The 18,920-nt window shown below is 37.7% G+C and overlaps 1 protein-coding gene across 10 annotated transcripts in view; it reads left to right on the top strand.

Annotated features, from left to right (window-relative positions):
- MAST2 (microtubule associated serine/threonine kinase 2) overlaps nucleotides 1-18,920 on the top strand; it is a 198,834-nt gene that overhangs the window by 103,544 nt on the left and 76,370 nt on the right. The window contains exon 1 of one of the 10 annotated variants that reach the window (XM_069788847.1): nucleotides 6,682-6,716. The exons of the other annotated variants lie outside the window; for them this stretch is intronic. Coding sequence (XP_069644948.1) covers nucleotides 6,697-6,716 — 20 coding nt within the window. The 5' untranslated portion in view covers nucleotides 6,682-6,696. Of the gene's footprint in view, nucleotides 1-6,681; nucleotides 6,717-18,920 lie in introns of those variants that run through there. 10 annotated transcript variants of the gene reach the window in all.

Genomic DNA, 18,920 nt, shown 5'->3' with positions numbered 1-18,920 from the left:
AGCTTATTTTGTAAAGTCTATTCTTATCCCATGCTCTAACTTCATTAAGAATTTATGCTTGAAAATGTAAAATTCATCCTCTTAGTCTGTTCATTACATTAGCATTCCCCTTGCTCCCAGAATAACTCTTCTTAGCCAACGTCCTACAAAATAAGCTTTTTGTCTCAGAAAAGCCGTGGTAAATGCAAAGGCTTTACAATATCCTTAACATTTCAGCTGAGCCTAATTGTGTTAACCAAGAAACGGGGGAACAAGCTGTGGAGTGGAAGGTCCTGCACTGGAGGTTCAGTTTGGAGCAAACAGCCTGAATTAAACCTAGAAACGAATCACATGCCAGAGCTCATTTTAGAGTTCAGGCTTGATTTGGTCTTCTGGGTAATATGCTGTCAAACAGGTGAAAGCACTCCCTGCTAGCTGGTTACCACATGTAGTCCCGAGCCTGGAGGCACCGTGTTGATCCTTGGCACGGCGTCTGACCGGCTTGCTGCTGTGAGATAGGTGTTGGAAGTTTGCGGTCTTGTGTAGATGAGGGGAACCCTTTTTGCTTTTGTGAGCTAGTAGTTGTGATCTGAGTAACAAAAAGCCCTCTAATCCACCCACTTAAATACAGCTCTGTTCCCTCTCTTTGCTGTTTGCTACCTTCATTTTACCTTAATTACTTGTGTGTTGTCTTGTTTTAGTTTTAACTATCCACTGGTAGTTCTTCTTCAGTCCTCAGTCCCTGTGAAGACACAAAGTGTGCCAGCTGCCTTTGCTCCTGTTTTTTCTCTTAATTTGTCCTTTAAGCTCTGCGCTGTTGTTTCCCTGTAAAACAGAGGGTAATAACACCTGCTTTTTCAAATCTGCGTTGCTGCAGCAGTCTTGTTGGAATGGGTTATGGACAATGTCTGTCAAAGACTGTGTGTTACAGTTCTTTGGGATATATACAAAGCCCCCGTTATGAGAGAATTTAGCAATGGCTGGGTCTTGTTACTCAGTGCAGGGAGCCAGGGGTGGAAGAATTCTGCAAAGAACTGAAGCTGATGAAGTGCCGTACTTCTTCATGGAGAGGCTGATGCAGGTTGGAATGGCAGGAGAAGAGATTAAGACATCTTCCTGTTTGCAAATGCTGTTGCACAGTGAATTCATTAACACTGTATTACCGGTTAGAAAGAAAGTTTTAAGTGCAGCATGATAAATAATACATGATAAAGATGAAGAAATGCTACGGTGGCAACAGGAGGCTCAATCTATGTTTTCCTTCGGATAAATTTTGGCTGGTGAAGAGGAGGGAAAATCTTTGGATGAGGATGTCAAGGTTATAGCAGCACGCTGTGATGCAGTGTTTCTTGCAAGTGTTACTAAGTGTCTTCAAGAACATTTTGGATAAAATGTTAGAAGATTTCTGTATAAACATTAAGTGAGATTTTCAAAACCGACGTTCCGTATTGTTGTTTTTTAAATAATGTTTCTCATTTTTTATGGTGTTTGAATCACATATTGAGGTTACATTTAGTTAAATCAGACAACTGACATTTGAATCACACATGAAGAAGACAGGGCTAGGGAAAGAATGCGAGTTCTAGTAACTTATTTAAAGAGGATAATGGACCTTTCCATGGCATCTGAGCCCAATCATCAATTTTGTGAGCTTGAAATAATGTTAAGCTTATGCTATATTGAAGTTGCCAAACCTCTTACTAATGTTATTTGGGAAGAATAGTGTTGTATGGAATATTAGTGATATTAGTGTATGGAATAAATGATATTTTTGTAAATAGAAATACAAAGAAAAAAATCTTTCTTATTAAATATTCATAAGATTTTTGGCATGATTAACTTTGTGTTTTACCAGTGCTTGCTTCTTATCACTGTTTGGTAATGTTTTAATTTGGAAAATACTAATTGTGATGTCAGAGCTGTAGTTAACATCCTCTATCTCTAAGTAAGTACAATTTTGTAGGAGTTGTTTTAGGACTATGAAATCAGAGCACTTGCTTATGCTTAAACTGTGCAGTGATATTGTGGCGAATTAGATAGAATTTCAGGGTATCCACTATGATGGCAACCCCTGTTACTTCAGTAACTGTGCCGGATTAAAGTTACATGAGAAGTTGGCAGCTTTTATTCAGGTATATGAATGGGCAGTGCCTCATAGCTAGTTCAGTAAATGTTTCTGATACTTTGAATCATTAACTATTGCAGTCACTAGGATGTTCCCTGCATGGGAAATGCACACTAGAAGGAAGTTTGGTTGTTCTTCACCCCCAAAAAACTTGGCCATCAGGTCTTAGTTTGATCTCAGATAAATGTGCCTCTGGGAGCCCTTTTATATAGAGGCAGCAACTGAAATCCACGTGAACCACTGTAGTAGAAGAGTATGGCTCTTTAGTTCCGTATTGGCTTGGTGATTTCTGGAGGTGGGGTGATTTCTGCCAAAAAAGGAGGAAATCTAAGATTGTATGACCTAGCAAATAATGATAGAAAAATGAACCTTAACGATATATTCAACTTAATGTTTTCTGTCAGACTGTTACTTACATGTCTTGAGATTGCAGTCTGCTCAAAGACAGTCTGTTCTTCATTTGCGTAGGTCACTGTTCAAATAATAATGATGCCCCAAATAGCTCAACACACATCTTCCATGTAATTTTTTTTTAAAGGAACCTTCCTTTTTTTAGAAGCATATAGGAAGAACTTTTTCCCTTCCTTTGTACTGAAAGACCAAAGTTTTCTGCTGGAGTTTTTACGTATTACACAGTTTTAACTATATTGTTAGTGATACAGAGCAGGTATCTCTTCAGTTCATCTGCATTAACTTATGCTTTCTTATATCAAAATAGTTTTTGTGCTTGTTGGGTGTATCATTTAAAGTTTAAAATAAAATTTATATTCTCTTTATAGAGAAAGAATGTATCTTCTCTTTTGTGACTCCTCTAAACAATTTAGCTTTGCAAGTAAAACAGTTTTAATTTCTGGGTATTTCTAGTAACTAATTTGCAGGTTTGAGGCTATTCAAAAAAGTTATATGACTATTAAAAAAAGTTAAGTCTGCAAGTATCACATATTTATGTGACACTTAATACAATGTAACCATTCAAGTGATTGAATAATTAGGAAGAGGTAGTTTTTTTCCAATTAGTATTTCAGCTGGTTTCCATTGTAAGTTTTCCTTTACCATAATGTGACTCAGGAAAGTTACCTTCATTTGAAAACTACTGGACTACTACATGCTTCATCCTGGTTGAAATATTTAAAAAATATAGTCAAGGATATTTTGTGGCAGCTTTTCTTGATCTATAGTCAACTTAAAATGTAGTCAGTCACAAGAGTTTTGACCTTTGGGATATTCTTTTTCAAAATGACCCCAGTGATCTCCTTGATACCGCTTCAAACTTTACAAGGAGTTCAGCTTACTTTTGAAGTGACAGGTTTTATTTAAAAGAAGATGGCCTTATGCCAAGTGAATTTATTTAATGTTAAAGGTAGCTGCTATGAAAGAAGTCCAGAAAGTAATGGACTGTTTGCCTAATTGCATTCTCGTTTAATGTCAGGCTTAATTAACGTCCTGCTTTGGTAATGGTAAAGACGAGAAATTGGGGAAGTCGTTGACATTGGTTATTTATAACTGTCCAGTGGATGCGGTGTCACTAGGAGGGCCCTGGAAACTACACATTTGGTCAGCAGAGGAATACTCCATCATCACAGGAGCTGCTGAAATGTTCTGCAGGTGGTCTTCTCTGAGGACAAGTTAGGCATGAAGTAGAGAAGGTGCATTAGGGAGATTGATGGAGACTGAAAATCCTGAAAGGCGAGTGGAAGAATTTTACCAGGAAAGAGGTTTCTTCAGGCTTGGAATAGCTCAGGATCAGGAATTCACAAAGACATATTAACATATTTATGAGTTAAATAAAATAGAAAACTCATCTTGTAACCTATTTGTGTGAGTGCACTATTTTTCTTGATATGTTTTCTGACATGCAGAAGGCTATATTTTTGAACCTAGTGAGAAGTTTCTAGTCCTAATTCTGCAAAATGTTTTGCTTGTCATGCAGAGAGAGTAATATAGTTCCTTAGAAGGATTTAATTTGTCATTGTAGATGTGAGGAAATCCTTATGCTTCATACATTTGTTACAACTAAAGCGAATTCTGCAAATGTTGACATTGTCGTATTTTAAGACATGACATATTTTTAAAAGACTTTAAGACTTTAAAAGATTTAAAAGTTTGATGGTTTCATTGTGTTCTTCTATTTTTCTGGCAAAAACACTGCATCTCCAAATATGGTGTCTTCACATTTTTTGGGTACTCTGAACTTCGCTGTAGTTAACGTCTGGGGACAGTCCCAAAATGAGTGCTTTGCAGATGCTGATTTGCAAGATTAGATTTTGCTACTGGTGTGCGGAACAGGCATTTTGAAAAGCAGGAATATGAAGTGTTAAAGAAATTTCTGCTGTTTGTGAACCAGCGTTATATAATTCCCAAAGTGCTTTTTGCAGTTCTTGGGTAAGTGCTCTGCAGAACCACGTTAAATAGCAAGATGGGTGGACGGACGGGTTTCCCATGATAGCAAACACCCCATTCCCTTGCCCTGCTTGGGGTGCCCTATGTTCCCCAAGAACAGCAGCGGATGGACAGGGTTTCACTGGGTTAATGCTGCCATAGAGCAGTCAGTCACTGACGCTGATGGAGAGTGTTCTCCTAAAATGGCTTCTCCTTTTTCTGTCCTTCCTGTAAGAGATGTGAAAGTGCTGGTGCTGAGTACAGTGATATTATGAGTGATATATCTTCAACTGCTGAGTTTTCAATCACTTTCGAAAAAAGCACAATTAATATAAACGTAGGGGTCTTAGCTGGTTGTAATCTTATTTGCTAACTATAAGCAGTCAGGAATTAATTTTTGTTGCGATGAGTTTATTTTGTTAGTTAACTGAGCACTTTTCCCCCCCCCATTATTGCTCAGGAATTTCAATTCATGTTTTAGCTGACAGAGTAAATCTGAGTATTTTTATACCTTTTCAAAACCAGGGTTTATTGGAATTGGAGAGTCACATAACCTGAATATAATGCTACAATGCTGTTCTTCAGTTTCTACACTTGATTGGTATCTTGATTGGTATATGTTATTATGTGGATACAAAAATGATTGTGTTTATTCTTTCTCATCAGTAGTAGACAGTGGCAGAGTTTTGTCTGGTTGTACTCTAAATTAACTTTGTGAAATCAAACCCGAATGTGATTTAGATTCATTGGATACAAATGTTTAAAAGCACTAGAAGAGATGGTTGTGTTGAGCAGAGATTCAGTTCCTGCAGCACGCAAAATCACATTTCCCTGTTTTGAAGCTCAGATGGAAGGGCATGCTTTGCTGAATCAGATACTGTTATTCTTGATAAATGTATGTATTAAAAATGTGCCATTATTTAATGGAAAGTTATGAAGACCATCTAATTCTTTCATGTGATTCTGCGGAAAGCTAAAGGGAGCCTACTGAGATTTCTTTCTCCCAGACATTTATGTGTATTTTTGAGGGCTGTATTGTGCATGGAAGGCAGTGCCAGCTGTTGATTGTCATCTTTCTCATGTCTGTGATAAAAAGCCACTCAAGAAGGCTGAAATATGAGAACATCATTAGCTTTCCTACTGGCAGAAGTGCTTAAAAAAGCCACAATAGAAAGAAAATAGATTGCGTATTGAAATTAAAAAAAACCAACCAAACCCCAAACAAAAATGAAGGCAGCTACAGTGAGGTTTTGTTTAGACCCTGGAAAAAACAAAAACATGGCAAGGAGCTTCTACAGGCGCAAAGGGGGAAAAGTGAACTTGTGGCTGATGTGCAAGAGAGTGTGTGGGAAACCTCTGATGTGCATGACACATGAGTCCCGCTTGCGTTTTGTTGTCAGAATTCAGCCAGTTGAGTTGTTTTGTGGGCACCAGGTGCGACGTAGGAGTTCGTGTTTACTGTGGCTGACGTGTTTGTGGTGCGGCTGACTTCAGGGGGAGAACGGATTTCTGTTTTTAAACTGATATGAGGTGGCATTGTAAGCTTTTTTTTTTAATTTTTATTTTTAAATTTAAAACCCACCTGGGTTACTTAAGTTAAAAGGTGGGATTTGTTTAAAGATGGAAGCTTAATTAAAAAAATAAGCAAAATGCCCCTGATGTGCCTCGTAGTTAGGAAGCAGAAGGGCCACCATTTCAAAACAAAAACACAAACTAGGCAGTAAGTGGTGCTCTCTGTGCAGGCACAGCTTAAAAACCGTGTGTTATTCAGGATAGCAAACAGAACCCGGTTGTGATTTTGCTTGAAAATCTTTTGATTGTAATTGGATGAACACAGAGAGATATATACAAAGCATGTATGCTGTGTATACAACAAACTCCAGTTTTAAAGTGTATATGTTAGGAAGGGAATAAATATCTCATTTTGCACTGCCTCCCAAGGTGGAGGGAGGGAGGCAGGGATGGAGCCGGGAGAAAACAGAGGCAGTGGAAACAGCAGCAATATGTACGCTTGCCTGCCTGTCTCACATTAATGGAACAGCTTGCAAGGTCTACAGGGAATTTGCATTGGCTCTGTCACTGGTATTATTTAGTTCCTTATTTATTGCTAGTGGCTTGATTGTGCTGTATTTTCCCAGCAATGAAAGCTTTTAAAGATCATGTCTGACTCCTTTTGGACAGTGCTGTCCAATTTCTCTCTGCCTGCTACCAGCATGTTGAGACGATCCAAAAGGTAATCTAAGGATTTTGCGAGGAATTCTTACGATGTTTTTCTAAGCTACTTGTTTTAATACTGTTTAGGCTTGCTTTCTTCTTTTTTAAGAAATTAAATCATATTCCTGGTTTGTTAGGTATGATTTCTTCATTTCTTACTGATTTGTTATTGTATTCATTGTAAAAATCATGCTGTGCAGATCCACTGATCCTTCTTTTTTAAGGTATTTATTTAAATGCATTGTTCCTTACTTCTCATAGTATATGAATGTGATAAGGGGTTTGTTTCTACAAAATGATGGATAGATGCTTTACTGAGAACAAGCTGCTTTAGTATTTAAAGTAGCAAAACAGTATTATGATGATATAGGCAGCACTAGGCAGGGCTTGCAAATATTTTGACTTACAGTACTTACAGTCTTAGACCTATGCATAACCTTAAATTTTAAATCATTCTTAATACATTTAGCATTTTTTTTTCTTGGAGATGTAGATATGTTAACGTAGTAGTTAATAGGATGAGTGCTCATATTCACACTACTCTCTGGATTTTGATAAAATCACATTGAAGTGTGTGAACTAATAAATGGTATCAGATCTGATGCAGTACAGTGGTGTCCCTTCAAGACTGGGAAATATCAACATAATTATTGCTCGTCAGGTGCTCTGTGGAGCTTAACGTATGTAGCCTGAAAACTTACTGGTGAGTATGGTAGGTAGTTAATCCTGACTAAAGCAGTATATTCAGATTTATGAGTAAACGTTTGCAGCTAGTATCAGAATTTTTCAGCAGTTGATTTGTTAATACAGTTAAAAATCTATGTAAGACTCACAATATAAGCTTTGACGTAATTTTTAGGGTGAATTTCGTTCATCACTATCAGAAGTGATATTCAACTTTTTTAGGGGATTGTAGCTTCTACATAGTAATATATTGGGGGGGCTGTCTATTTCCTGCTATCGTTCCACATTTGTGGTTTAATTTTATCAGTTGTCTTCTGTGCTGACAGTGATTTTTAGAAATTTTACTGGCAATGAAGAAAGATTTTGTAAATAAATTTAGATCTTAATTGCAAAGAATTGTATTAGAGATGTTATTCTTTTCAAATACAAGCTTTGTTGTCTTTAGCCTGGTTTTTAAAGGAAAAGAGCTCCTTGAGATTCAGGTTGAGTGTTGATCTCTCTGCTCCCAGCAGTAACTTTCACACTCATTGAGCAGTTGCAGCAGTGGTTTGATGGAGGAACAGAAGTGGCAGAGATAGAGCTCAGTATTTCCTTACGTATTTCTTGAACTTGGCTGGGGAGAGGGAGGGGAGGCAAAGTATTGTCCTGTGCCTCCGTTTCCAAAGGGTAAGGTAGGTAGGACTTGGCTTTCAGGTGCTTCTTGGCCGCCAACCGGTGAGCGTGGAAGCAGCATGGTATAATGAGACTCAACTCACTGTGAGAGCGAGGTGAGACGGGCAGAGCCAGGAGCGAAGGAGTTGGGTTAGTGCAGGTGAGGGAGCGGGGCCTTTGGTGCAGGAGAGCACTGTTCTGTAAGAAAATAACCTGTGTTAGACCAGCAGCTTATGGAACAACTCGTTTATTGCTCCTGCTTGCAGAACTTTGTTTTTCTGAAGCTCATTCCATTCTAGACAGTGTTCAGCGTGCATAAAGATAGTATTTTGTGAAAATTCAACAGTCATGGACTTCTATACAGAGTGGACACCTGTGGTGTTTCTCATAACAAAAATAAACCGCCTTTATTTTTCAGTACCTTGTTAGTGTGCCATTTTGAATTTAAAATTAGACATCAAGGACAGAAACAATTTGAGAGCTACTGATAACGTTTCAGGTGCAATATTTTGTCAGAAAACTCCTACTCAAGATTTACAATTCCATTTATTTGTTAGTAGTTGTAGTACAAAAAGAAAGAAATTGATCTTTAAATCTGCTGCACATCTTAATGGAAAAGAGATGACTTTTTATTGATTTAATCACATAAATGAGTATTAGATATTTCAAAATGATCAAACAGCTCTATGAGGATTCATAGCAGAGAGCTGCTGCACGAAGTCATGTGGTGGAAATCCTATTTTGCACAGCATGGAAACCACAGCCTTCAGTCAGCCTTAGAAATGAAATATTTGAGCATGTGTGACAGTTTGCTGGGAATATCACCTTCTGCCATGCTCCGCTGGCGGCCTGCCAGCTCTTTGCCTACCATCTTGGGGGAGATGGGTAGGCAGGTTGGGCTGGTCTTACATGTATCGTGATAAATCGGCTAGTTCATACGATAGACTGTTATATTGTGATTCTTGCCAGGGCATTGATCCTGAGAACACGTATATAGTAACTTTGCTGCCAAATATCTGGACTATGAGAGAGGTCACTGTACATCTAGTGTGTTGCAGTGCTGGGACCTGGGTGTTTCTGTGTGTTAATGTTCTCAGGATCGTGGCATCTGGGCACTTGGAATGAAGTACCATATTATTAAATGAATAAATATTTTTCCATTTTAATTGGCCCCCTTTCAAAGTGTAATGTTCACTTCTTAGTAAACTTCTTATTTTTAAAAATTATGATTGCAATTTAAATTTCTTCTGTAACATTGCAATCTTGGGCATTTTTAGCAGCAGGGAATTTTTCGCTGTGTCAAATATTTGATACAATTTTCCTCTGATCTGTTTGTAAAACTTCTGTACGGTCCTACTGCATTTGTGATAGCTTGTGTGCTCTTAATTCTGGGCTTCTCCCCCTTCGATTTCTCTTAGTTTTTAATTTGTTTTAACATTGCAAGAATGGGTTACTAGTGGTATTCTGACTACTGTGCTGTGGCACATTTCTCTATAATGATGGCTTCTGATAACGTACTAAAAATCCTAAAGGGCTTCACTCCCATATGGCTTTTCCTACATTAGGAGGCAAATGGGAAGGAATCCTCTTTCTCCTTGGTACATTTTGTTGAAATGAGCTGTCTTGTGCAGCTGGTGGGATTCTCGCTGCAGCTAATGGTACTGTAAAAGTGAACCATCTGCTCCTCGGTCAAAGTGGCTGGATTGTTTCTTCTTGAGCATATTCCCGGAAGGATAGAGAAAGTCAAGAGCAAACTGTAAATACATAAGTTTGTCATGGGAGGGGTGACATAAACATAAATCAGATTTACCTGTCAAACTGGTTCTGTATAAATATTTTATGATTTTAAACTATAGAAGAAATATGAGGATTCCTTGGTTCAAAGGGCACATGGGGTTGGTATTCTAGTATCAGCTGTACTGAGGCATTACCTACTGAAATTGGATTATGGAAAGATAAAGCATTGTTCTGACATATTTAAATTAAATGCCTCTGTTTTTTAAATCCTTTTGTTTCTTTGCGCTTTGGGCGTATCTTGAATATACTCTTGCAGTTTGATGCTGTTAACAGCAGTGTAGAATTGTGCAAGTGGATGTTTGTTGGTCTTGAAAAACTGACTTAGAATGATGATTTCTAATGTTTCCTCACTTTTTGAGCAGTTTAATCCTGTCTGGGTGGAACAGGCTGTGACTATGGATTTTAATAATTTCACTTTTGTTTAGTGACTTTCTTTTTGCAAAATTAAGACAGAGGAGGTTTGTGTATTGAAGTGACTTTGAAAGATAACTCTGGGGGATGACAAAGGTGGATTTCTGTTAGGAAGGACATGCTGGGTTTGTGTCCATGATTGCCATTGATGGTCTAATTCTCTTTCCTTTTTTTCCTTTCAGTGAAAGGGCATCAGTGATGCAGTAATTTGGTAATTTGTTGAAATCGCAGGAATTAACTATCCTTTAAGTAGCAAGACACCTTTAAAATCAGTGATTCTATGGAAATCATTGTATTTCATTATAAACAGTTCCTTGGTAGCTAAGAAAAATGCTCTTCATTATTGAAATATTAACAAACAATAAGAGAAACCACCTTTCACTGGGATGTAAACAATTGAGTGGGAAATGATCAGGTGGCCAAGAGCATGTAAATGGTGCTTTCTGATGCATGGGTGTATTCGTGCTGACTTTTAAGCTACCATAACAGGACTGTGTTAGACAGTGAGTCCATACATATATCCCTTCAAATGTATTCGGTGTCTTTTTTTATGCTGATTCATCTAGATTGACATTAAAAGCTGTGTGTGTCAGAAGGATGCCACCTCCTCCATATATACATTGTCACTTTGAAGAAAAACAATTAGTTTGACGCTAGCAGAATACTTACTTTTTTGTGGTAACATAAAGCTAGTCTTAAAAATGTGAGTCTATCCTATAATTAACTTTAAAGTGACAGCTGTCATGCCACACATTTCCTTGCTTAAATGAATAAAGTAAGAAATGTTTCCCTTATGTTGGGAAGGATGTGAAAGACCTGGAAATCTGATGCTTTTGATAATACTTAGCTCAATTTTTTTTTACCTAGCTCAGTGTATTAAATGGCCTCCTGACACTCCTAATTGGAGAGGAAATTTCATCCAAATTACTTTTGCTAGTATTTCAATATGGCCTTAGGACAAAAACACAGTTTCGGGGAGAAAAAATTTCTATCTTATCTTCTGAAAAGCTCTTTATGAGAATAGTCTTTTGGATTGTATGAAAACGTAATGGGTATTTTGCTCACTAATGGATGAATTTTGGGGAGCTCTCCATTACAGGGTATTTGTGCTACTGAAATACAGTGACAGAGACTGGTGCGCCATGAATGGAAGGAAGGTCCTCCTAATACCCCAAATAAGTGTAATGATTCAGGGAATACACCTTGATTGTTTGTACTTTCTAGTTTATTTGGGATTCTTTCTGTGTAAATCAGATTTTAAATTCATTTCGAATACTGTTGGCTGTTTCCCTGCTAGACTAAAACCCAGAGTGTCCTATAGGGTTAATACTGAAGTTTTAAGCCTTTAAAGCTTTTTGTTCAGATGGAAACTCTCTTGTTTGAACACTTGGCTATTGCCCAGGACAAACCAGTTTTTCAAGTCAGAACTTTTGTGGAGAGGAAACTTAGCAACGCGCAAATCGTGGACAATTTAATGAATTATTTGGATCCTTCTCATGAAGGAGGCTGCTGAATGTAAAATAATTTTACACTGATGTTTTAAGTGAGCAAAATGAAATATTGGGGAAAGAGACTGGTTTCAGAAGTGGTAGGAGGAGAAGAGGGATTCTTGACTTCACAGAGGACACTCAGATCAGATCAGTGCTACTATGGAAAGTGAGACAGAAAAAGTACATACTGGCATGTGTTTGGCCTGGAAATGTGCAGTTCTTGTGTTTAATTGAAGTCGACACATTTGGGTTTTGGAATTCTTACAAAGTCTGTGCATCGGCTTATTTCAACTGTTGTTTGTCTCTGACAAGTGAGTTTTAAATTCAGAGCGCCCATCATCTTAAAGCTCTGGGATGGACTTGTAGATATATCTGGTTCTGAGGAACCTTTGCCCGTGCCGTGATGTTACTCTTTGCAGGTCCTTGTTCTTCTTTGAAGAGGTGCTGGGTTGTGGTGAGGAGCAAACTGAGAGAGATGTTCTCCGGTGCACTTGGAATTCCCGTTACTTTAATGGCAGCTGAATGCTGATGTTAACAAGGAACGGTATATCGTAGGGCAAAATGTTTTTTATAAAAAGCAGACCTTATTTAAGGAACTGAGAGAGACAGTGTATGATGTCATCTTCCATCACCATACACCTACCACAAGACAAATGACTTAGTTTTCGGTCAGGTGCTGAGCGCTTAGTATTGACCACCGTCCCAGTTACCATATTGAGAAAGTATACATTCTTTCAAAGCATTAAGGAAAACACCTTTGAAGTGATTTGATTCTATGTATGTAAATTCTTATAATTTATTCCCTGAATAGTTTTGCCCAGCCCATAGCCCAATTTTTTTTCCTATTATTTTGAGCACTACAGAATAATACCTAAGTGCTCTTTAGAGGAGATTTGTAGATAAAATAATAAGCACTTCAGTAGTGAAATCTTATAGTTTATTCCAAGCCTTTTAAAAGTTTAAAGACAGACTGTTCTGGTGTGCTTGCTTTTGGTACTATGTTGGCTGAAGGTGGAAGGGTCCAGAGAATCAGGATTCAGAAGGGGAATGCTTACGAGTCCTGCACAGGGGAGTCCTTGTGCCAGATGTGAAATCCAAGCCACCTGATACCAGTCTCTCTTGGCTATCATTTTAGGCAATGCTGTGCAGTAAATTGGACATGTTTTGAGATTGTAAGCTTCATAAATTCTGATCTTTTCCACAAAAATGCCTCATTTGAGAAGTTGGGATTTGACTGTGATATTTTATATGACGACAAAGCTTAGTCATGTATTGAATATCTAAGCAAATGTTATGCTTACATAGTGGTATGATGCTTGCATTAGTCTCCCCATATCCATTACTGCCTGCTGTGTTTACATACTACTAAGCATATCACTTAAACTACTTCAGAATTAATAGGAGATGTAAATGTCACTTCACTTGTTTTATTTGATGCTGAAGCAGTTACTTTTGGTATCATAAGACACTGTCAGTGAGCATGTACTAGAGGAGAGCTGCTGCGACTCAAAGCCTCTGTAGATTAAAATGTTCTTCAAGCACATATGAGAACAGTCTTTCCCTGAATCTTTGATCTCTAAGGAAACTAGCTTGAATCATGCGGTGGCATTTGAAATTACTTATTTCCAGCATATTGTATGTTTTCCTGTCCTGTAATTTTTGTTCCAGTCTTGATTGCATGGTAAATTGGTATGTTAAAATTAGCAGACTTAATTTAAATTAAGCATGATTGCTATGGAATTTGAAGACCTGACTTTCTGTAAGTGTTTGCATTTGTCTTCCTCTGTGTCTTCATTCTTGTACTTTCTGCAATTTTCATGGGTCTCATTTGGTTTCATGCTGGCCATGCTGGTTTCAGACTTTGTGGTAGAACAGAACTGGTACGGTGAGAAAGTTGGGATATGACAATATCCAGCTCCCAGAAATGTATTTTACAGCAATCTTTTACTTATACAGAAATAGGCTAATTTTATTTAACAGTCCTATATTTCCTTGATTTGTCTCAGAGAAAATTTGGGCCATGTTTGCCTGTGCTTGTGAGTTTGTGCTAAAGTTTGTTACACAGCTTTTGTAAAAATAATACTTACCTGTTTCTAGTTCCTTTAATTAGGAATAAGTACATAAAGCATTCAAAAAGCTTTTAGTGGTTTCTTCATTTGCATTCTGATCCAATTTTAGAAGAGGTACATTTATTATTTTACTATTATTGTTTTTTTAAATAGCTGTGTAAATTATGGCTCTGTGATTTTACTAGGATGTAGTTTTTTCCTAATTTCTTTTATGATTCATTTTTGCCATCACTGCTACCATCCATTTATTTTTGATACATTCATGTATTTGTACTTACGGCTTTCCACCATCTTGCTGTAAGTGGAATTGATTTTTAGGTTAATCTTCAGCCTTCTTAAGTGGAATAGTGTTTAAAACAAGGATACTTTCTTAGGCGATGGCAGAACTGCTTTACCCTTTGACATGTACTGCAGCAAGCTTTACCTCTCAGCTTGTGGCTTTTAATGTTTGTGTTTTTCTTCTGCTTAGTTTGTGAATGATTGTTTCAGCTTGGAGCTGCTAAAATTTCAAAACTCTGTGTGTGTGTGTGTGTGTATCTATTTGTAGTATGTGTTAGTATAGTTATTAAACTGGAATGGCCATCCTTGCATGAAAAATTGATAGCTATTGGATAATGAACATTTGGCTCAGACAGCAAGTAAGGCTTTACACAAAAGAATGAGGTTTAACATGTAATCAGGCTTGATTGTTCCAGAAACTTAGCCTTGCTGGAGATCTGAGGGCTGCTCTTTGTGCCAGGGTGGGATCCGTACCCTTGGCCTCCCCCTCTTCTGCTGCCTTTTGTGGTTTCATTGCTCCATTAATTTGAAATGCCTTCTACAGGTATATTTTCTTATTATTTTAAAGTAGGCTGCTTATTTGATCTGAAATACACTGCAATATAGTTATCTAATGTATTTTTGTGAGTCATTTGTTCATGTCTTGTAAGTTTGTTGTTTTTATCTGAGACAACGGTTTATCGACAGACCTGCCTCCCTAAATGAGTAAGGGCCAAATAACTGAATACTTGATTTGCAACAGTGTAGTATATATCTCTACATGAATTTGTACCACTTTTGCTGAGCATTTTCAGTGTCCACAGAACTCCAGCTCCTGTGTGTCAACTTCTTTGACATTTAGAGCCAACTCTTATCTGCGTATCCTTTTTCCCTCTCTGCCATTCAATGAGGTTATTGATTAGAAGGGTCCCAAGTAGCCTTTTTTTTTGCAAAGCTGAAGGGAGCAACCTGAGCATATTCTCTCTCAGTATCTGTTTTGGATTAAAGCAGCACGCCAGCACGCATGTCTCGCCTTTATCTTGCTTTGGTTGGGAACAGCTCTGCTCAGCCCCTTTTGAGTCCAGACGGGTAAAGCACAGTACGTTCCTTTCTAAGACAGCTTAGTCCTGGACAAACGTCAAAAGTTTTGTAGCTTACTTGCTGAGATTACGGTTTTGTTAAGCCTGGATATTTTCCTAATATGTCCATTAGACTATTATCAGCCTACCTTAGCACTCTCATGCATTGCTTGTATTTTTTAGAGATAAAAATTTTTTAGGATTTTTCTCCCATCTTTGTGTGTGCAAACATGAGTGGCAAATTGTTTTCAGTGCTTCTGTTTGAAGGCCTTTGGAGGCTGAAGGTTTGTCTGTGTATGCCTACGTACACATGTTTTAAGACTTTCACAGGAAAGTGATTTTGCCCCTCTGGAAAAAATGAACCTTTCTTCATTGGACTGTCCTTAGAAGCAACCCGTCCTTATTAAGAAATGTTGCTAAGTTGATGCTGATTTGGGTTTTTTTTTTTGTTTGTTTTGGTTTGGTTTGGGGTTTTTTTGTAAGAAGCTGCTAAGAGTTGGGAAACGTTATTGCTTTAGAATTTTCATTGTATAATGAAAATACAAAGTACACTCTCGCCTTTTAGTTTAGAAGCAAAAGTATAAATTTAAAGTATCATTACAAAGTAGGCAGATTGAGACTGAGGCTTTGATTTTCTGGATCTACATCATTATCTACTATGCTTTGCGTAGGGGATGAACTTGTAAATTGTTTACCTATTCAATAAATATTTTTTTTTTATACTGAAGCTCTGCAAAATTCAAAAAGGGAGACTTGCAGTCCCAGTGTGATAAAAGAACATGGTTCTCATAGCAGGCAATGGTTGGAGCGATGCATGGGTCAGAAAGGTACGAAGGATGAAGGAGTCGATGAACCAGTGGTGCAAAGCACAATTATATATGTTGCAGCTTACCTTGATGGATTTTTTTTTAAAGGTCAGATATTTTGGTGCCTTTAGCTTCTAAGATAAATCCAAAGTATCTGGGAAGCCTTTCTGTCAAAAGCCACGTAGAACTGAAAAATTGAGGGATGATGATTTTACCCAAAGCCACCTGGAATGGTGAGGAATTGGTTGTAGATGAGGACTTGGGGAGTGGATTTATTGACTAACAACTTACTCTCCCTGGTGTCTGCTCTTCTTGCATGTTTGTCCAGATGCAGTGCCATGTTCTGTTCAGGCTTTTCTGTACTCTAGTGGATTGGAAAGAGCTTGCAAGTTAAATGTGCCAGATGGTTCTTAGCAAAGTTCATACTGTCCATCTTGCCCCTTTGAGAGCTGAGGATGGCAATAAGTAAAGCTCATCTGCTGAGCAGCAGTAGTACCAGGGATGGAAGCATGGCCCAGCACTTGTTAGCTGAAGAGTTTGCCTAAAAGCCAAAGTACGACTGTAGTTCCAGCTAGTATGAAAGCATAACATAAGCATAAAATTCTGCCAAGCAGGCACAAAACCTGAAGCTCTTCAGTAGGGTTGTTATTGTTAATCTCCATAGTTGGAAAGATGAGTCTCGCCAACAGGGCAAAACCGTTCCAGTGGAGCTGAGGAGAGCACAAGGCCTCTCCACCTCTCTGCCTCTTCCAAACTACAGTTTGGGAATAGTCAGCTCCAGCAGCAGGGGTTCCTCGGTGCGAACCAGCGGTGCTGCTGGCTGGGGAGATTTGCTTTCCACCTATCTGCTAAGCCTATTCAGCTTGGGGTCTGCTGAACCACACGTATGTCTACATTCACTTTTTTGGAGGGAGGGCAACATTCAGAGGTGGATATGTATCTCTCTCTATATAAAAAATTTTAAATTTTTTTTTCCATTTCCCGTGCTCTCTCTGTACTAGGGTTTCCTTAGAGTAGTGTCTGTGCTGGCATTTGCCCTACCCGGCAATAATTTAAGACTGATCAGACCTGACGATTCATATGAACTAGAGGAATAGCTTTTTGATTCCATCGAGATGTGAAAAATCTATGTAGTTACAAAGGTATCGTTGGCACATCATCTTTTATGAGCTTCTATATAATCTATTGAAAAGTTTTTAGCTGTGAATCATCACTAGAAAATAAACCCTGGATGCTGTTTTTTTAGGGAAAAGATTACTTTTTGATTTGAGTATTTGACACAGGAAAAATGTACATTTTATCACCCATGTGTATTGATTTTGTTGCTCTAACCTTCAGAATATGTATTTTTAAAATTTGGCAAAAAATTCAGTTGCAAACATCTTAGTCCCATTTACATTCATAATGCTCCCACTGTGGTTATTACTCTGCTGTATGACTGTGTGAAAATCTGTGCTCTGTGCAGAAAAGGCAACTCCATTGATACAGTCTGATTTGGAGATTATTTCTACAACAATGTATTGTTAGAATAGCTTTTAAATTAGATACGTAATTTATCCTCACACTGAAGTTTGAAACTGCAATTAGCTGATAAAGAGCTAATTGTAACATTTTTTGATTCTTAAACTAAGAAAATGCTCTGAAACAAAATTAAGAGAACTGTTCATGTTGTGTGCTACAAAGCAACTGAGTGACTTTTCCTGTTATTTTATACAAGATTTATTTTAACCCCCCTCACTTTTGAATCTTGGAAAACCGTTTCTTTTCATTTTCAGCTCATATGCTTAGTTTTCTGGATGCATCTTTGGGGAGAGTGTTTAGAATGGGTTTGTTATATTACACACCTGTATATAATTGTAGGCTACATGGTTAAAAGATTTGAAACAATATAAAATCGTTTTGTCATTTCATTCTTGAATTTGTTTGCTGGGATTTTTTGGAGGAAAAAAATGTGATAAACTATCTTCCGTGAGAATTGCCGAGTAGAGACTTATTTAAAAAGCAGTTATGCTACATGAAGCATTTAATAATAGAGTTGGAGGAAATGGGAAATGAAAGTATGCAGTTATGCTTAGTTTTCATTAAATCATCCTTTCACACTTTGTGATGTAACTTCATGGCAGTATAATGCATAACACAACTGAAGCAGGAGACAGTAATGCTTGAGGAGGTCGGTGTATGTTTTCTCCCATTAAATAGTATCTATATTTATTCTGGGGTGTCTCTTCCATAATCAGAGATTTTTTTTCTTACTTTTTTTCTTTTCATATAAGAACAGAGATAGGTTTGGAGAGTATCTGGGAGGGAGGAATATTTTGGAATAAAGTGGCTTGATTTAGTTGAGAATGGCTGTACCAGTCATTGTAATTTGTTGTGACATTTCATTTTGTTTGGCTTTGCAGAGTTGTTCCTATGTTGTTAATAATGCAGAAGGTCTGGACTATACAGTGTGGTGTAAGCAGGTGTGCACCAGCCTCAAACATTAGGCAAATTAGACATAAATTTGGTGTTAACTGGCAATTTTATCCTTTTCTTTTGTAATTTCTTAGCTTGAGGTGATGCTGCTTCTTCAATTTGAGCTCTAAATGAAGTAGAAGGGTTTATCTAACATATAGCTTGTTTTAGATGAAAGGAAAATGGTCTTTCATGCAATAAGTTAATTCCTAAGTACTAAGATGTTAATTTTCCTTAAAACAAAAGAACCAGTCTACATCCAGCTTACCACATGCTTTGTAAGTCTTGCATTGCTCAACTCCTTGTTCACTTCAGTTAGTGTGTTTGTTAGCATGCTGAAATGTGTGGCATTATGAAAAAAAGATGTTTTTTACCCCCCCCCGTGTTCTCTTTGGATATCTGTACAGAAGTGCAGCCCATACTTCACAAGCTGACTACATCTTTTATCTCCATGCTTCTTGTCTCACAGTATTCACATCTTTCCACAGTCATCTGCACAGGGACTCTAATTTACTGGTACCAGC

The sequence above is a fragment of the Haliaeetus albicilla genome, chromosome 8, assembly GCF_947461875.1.
Source record: "Haliaeetus albicilla chromosome 8, bHalAlb1.1, whole genome shotgun sequence".
In the NCBI taxonomy this organism is placed as follows: domain Eukaryota; kingdom Metazoa; phylum Chordata; class Aves; order Accipitriformes; family Accipitridae; genus Haliaeetus; species Haliaeetus albicilla.
This window is presented reverse-complemented; position numbering and strand designations above follow the sequence as displayed.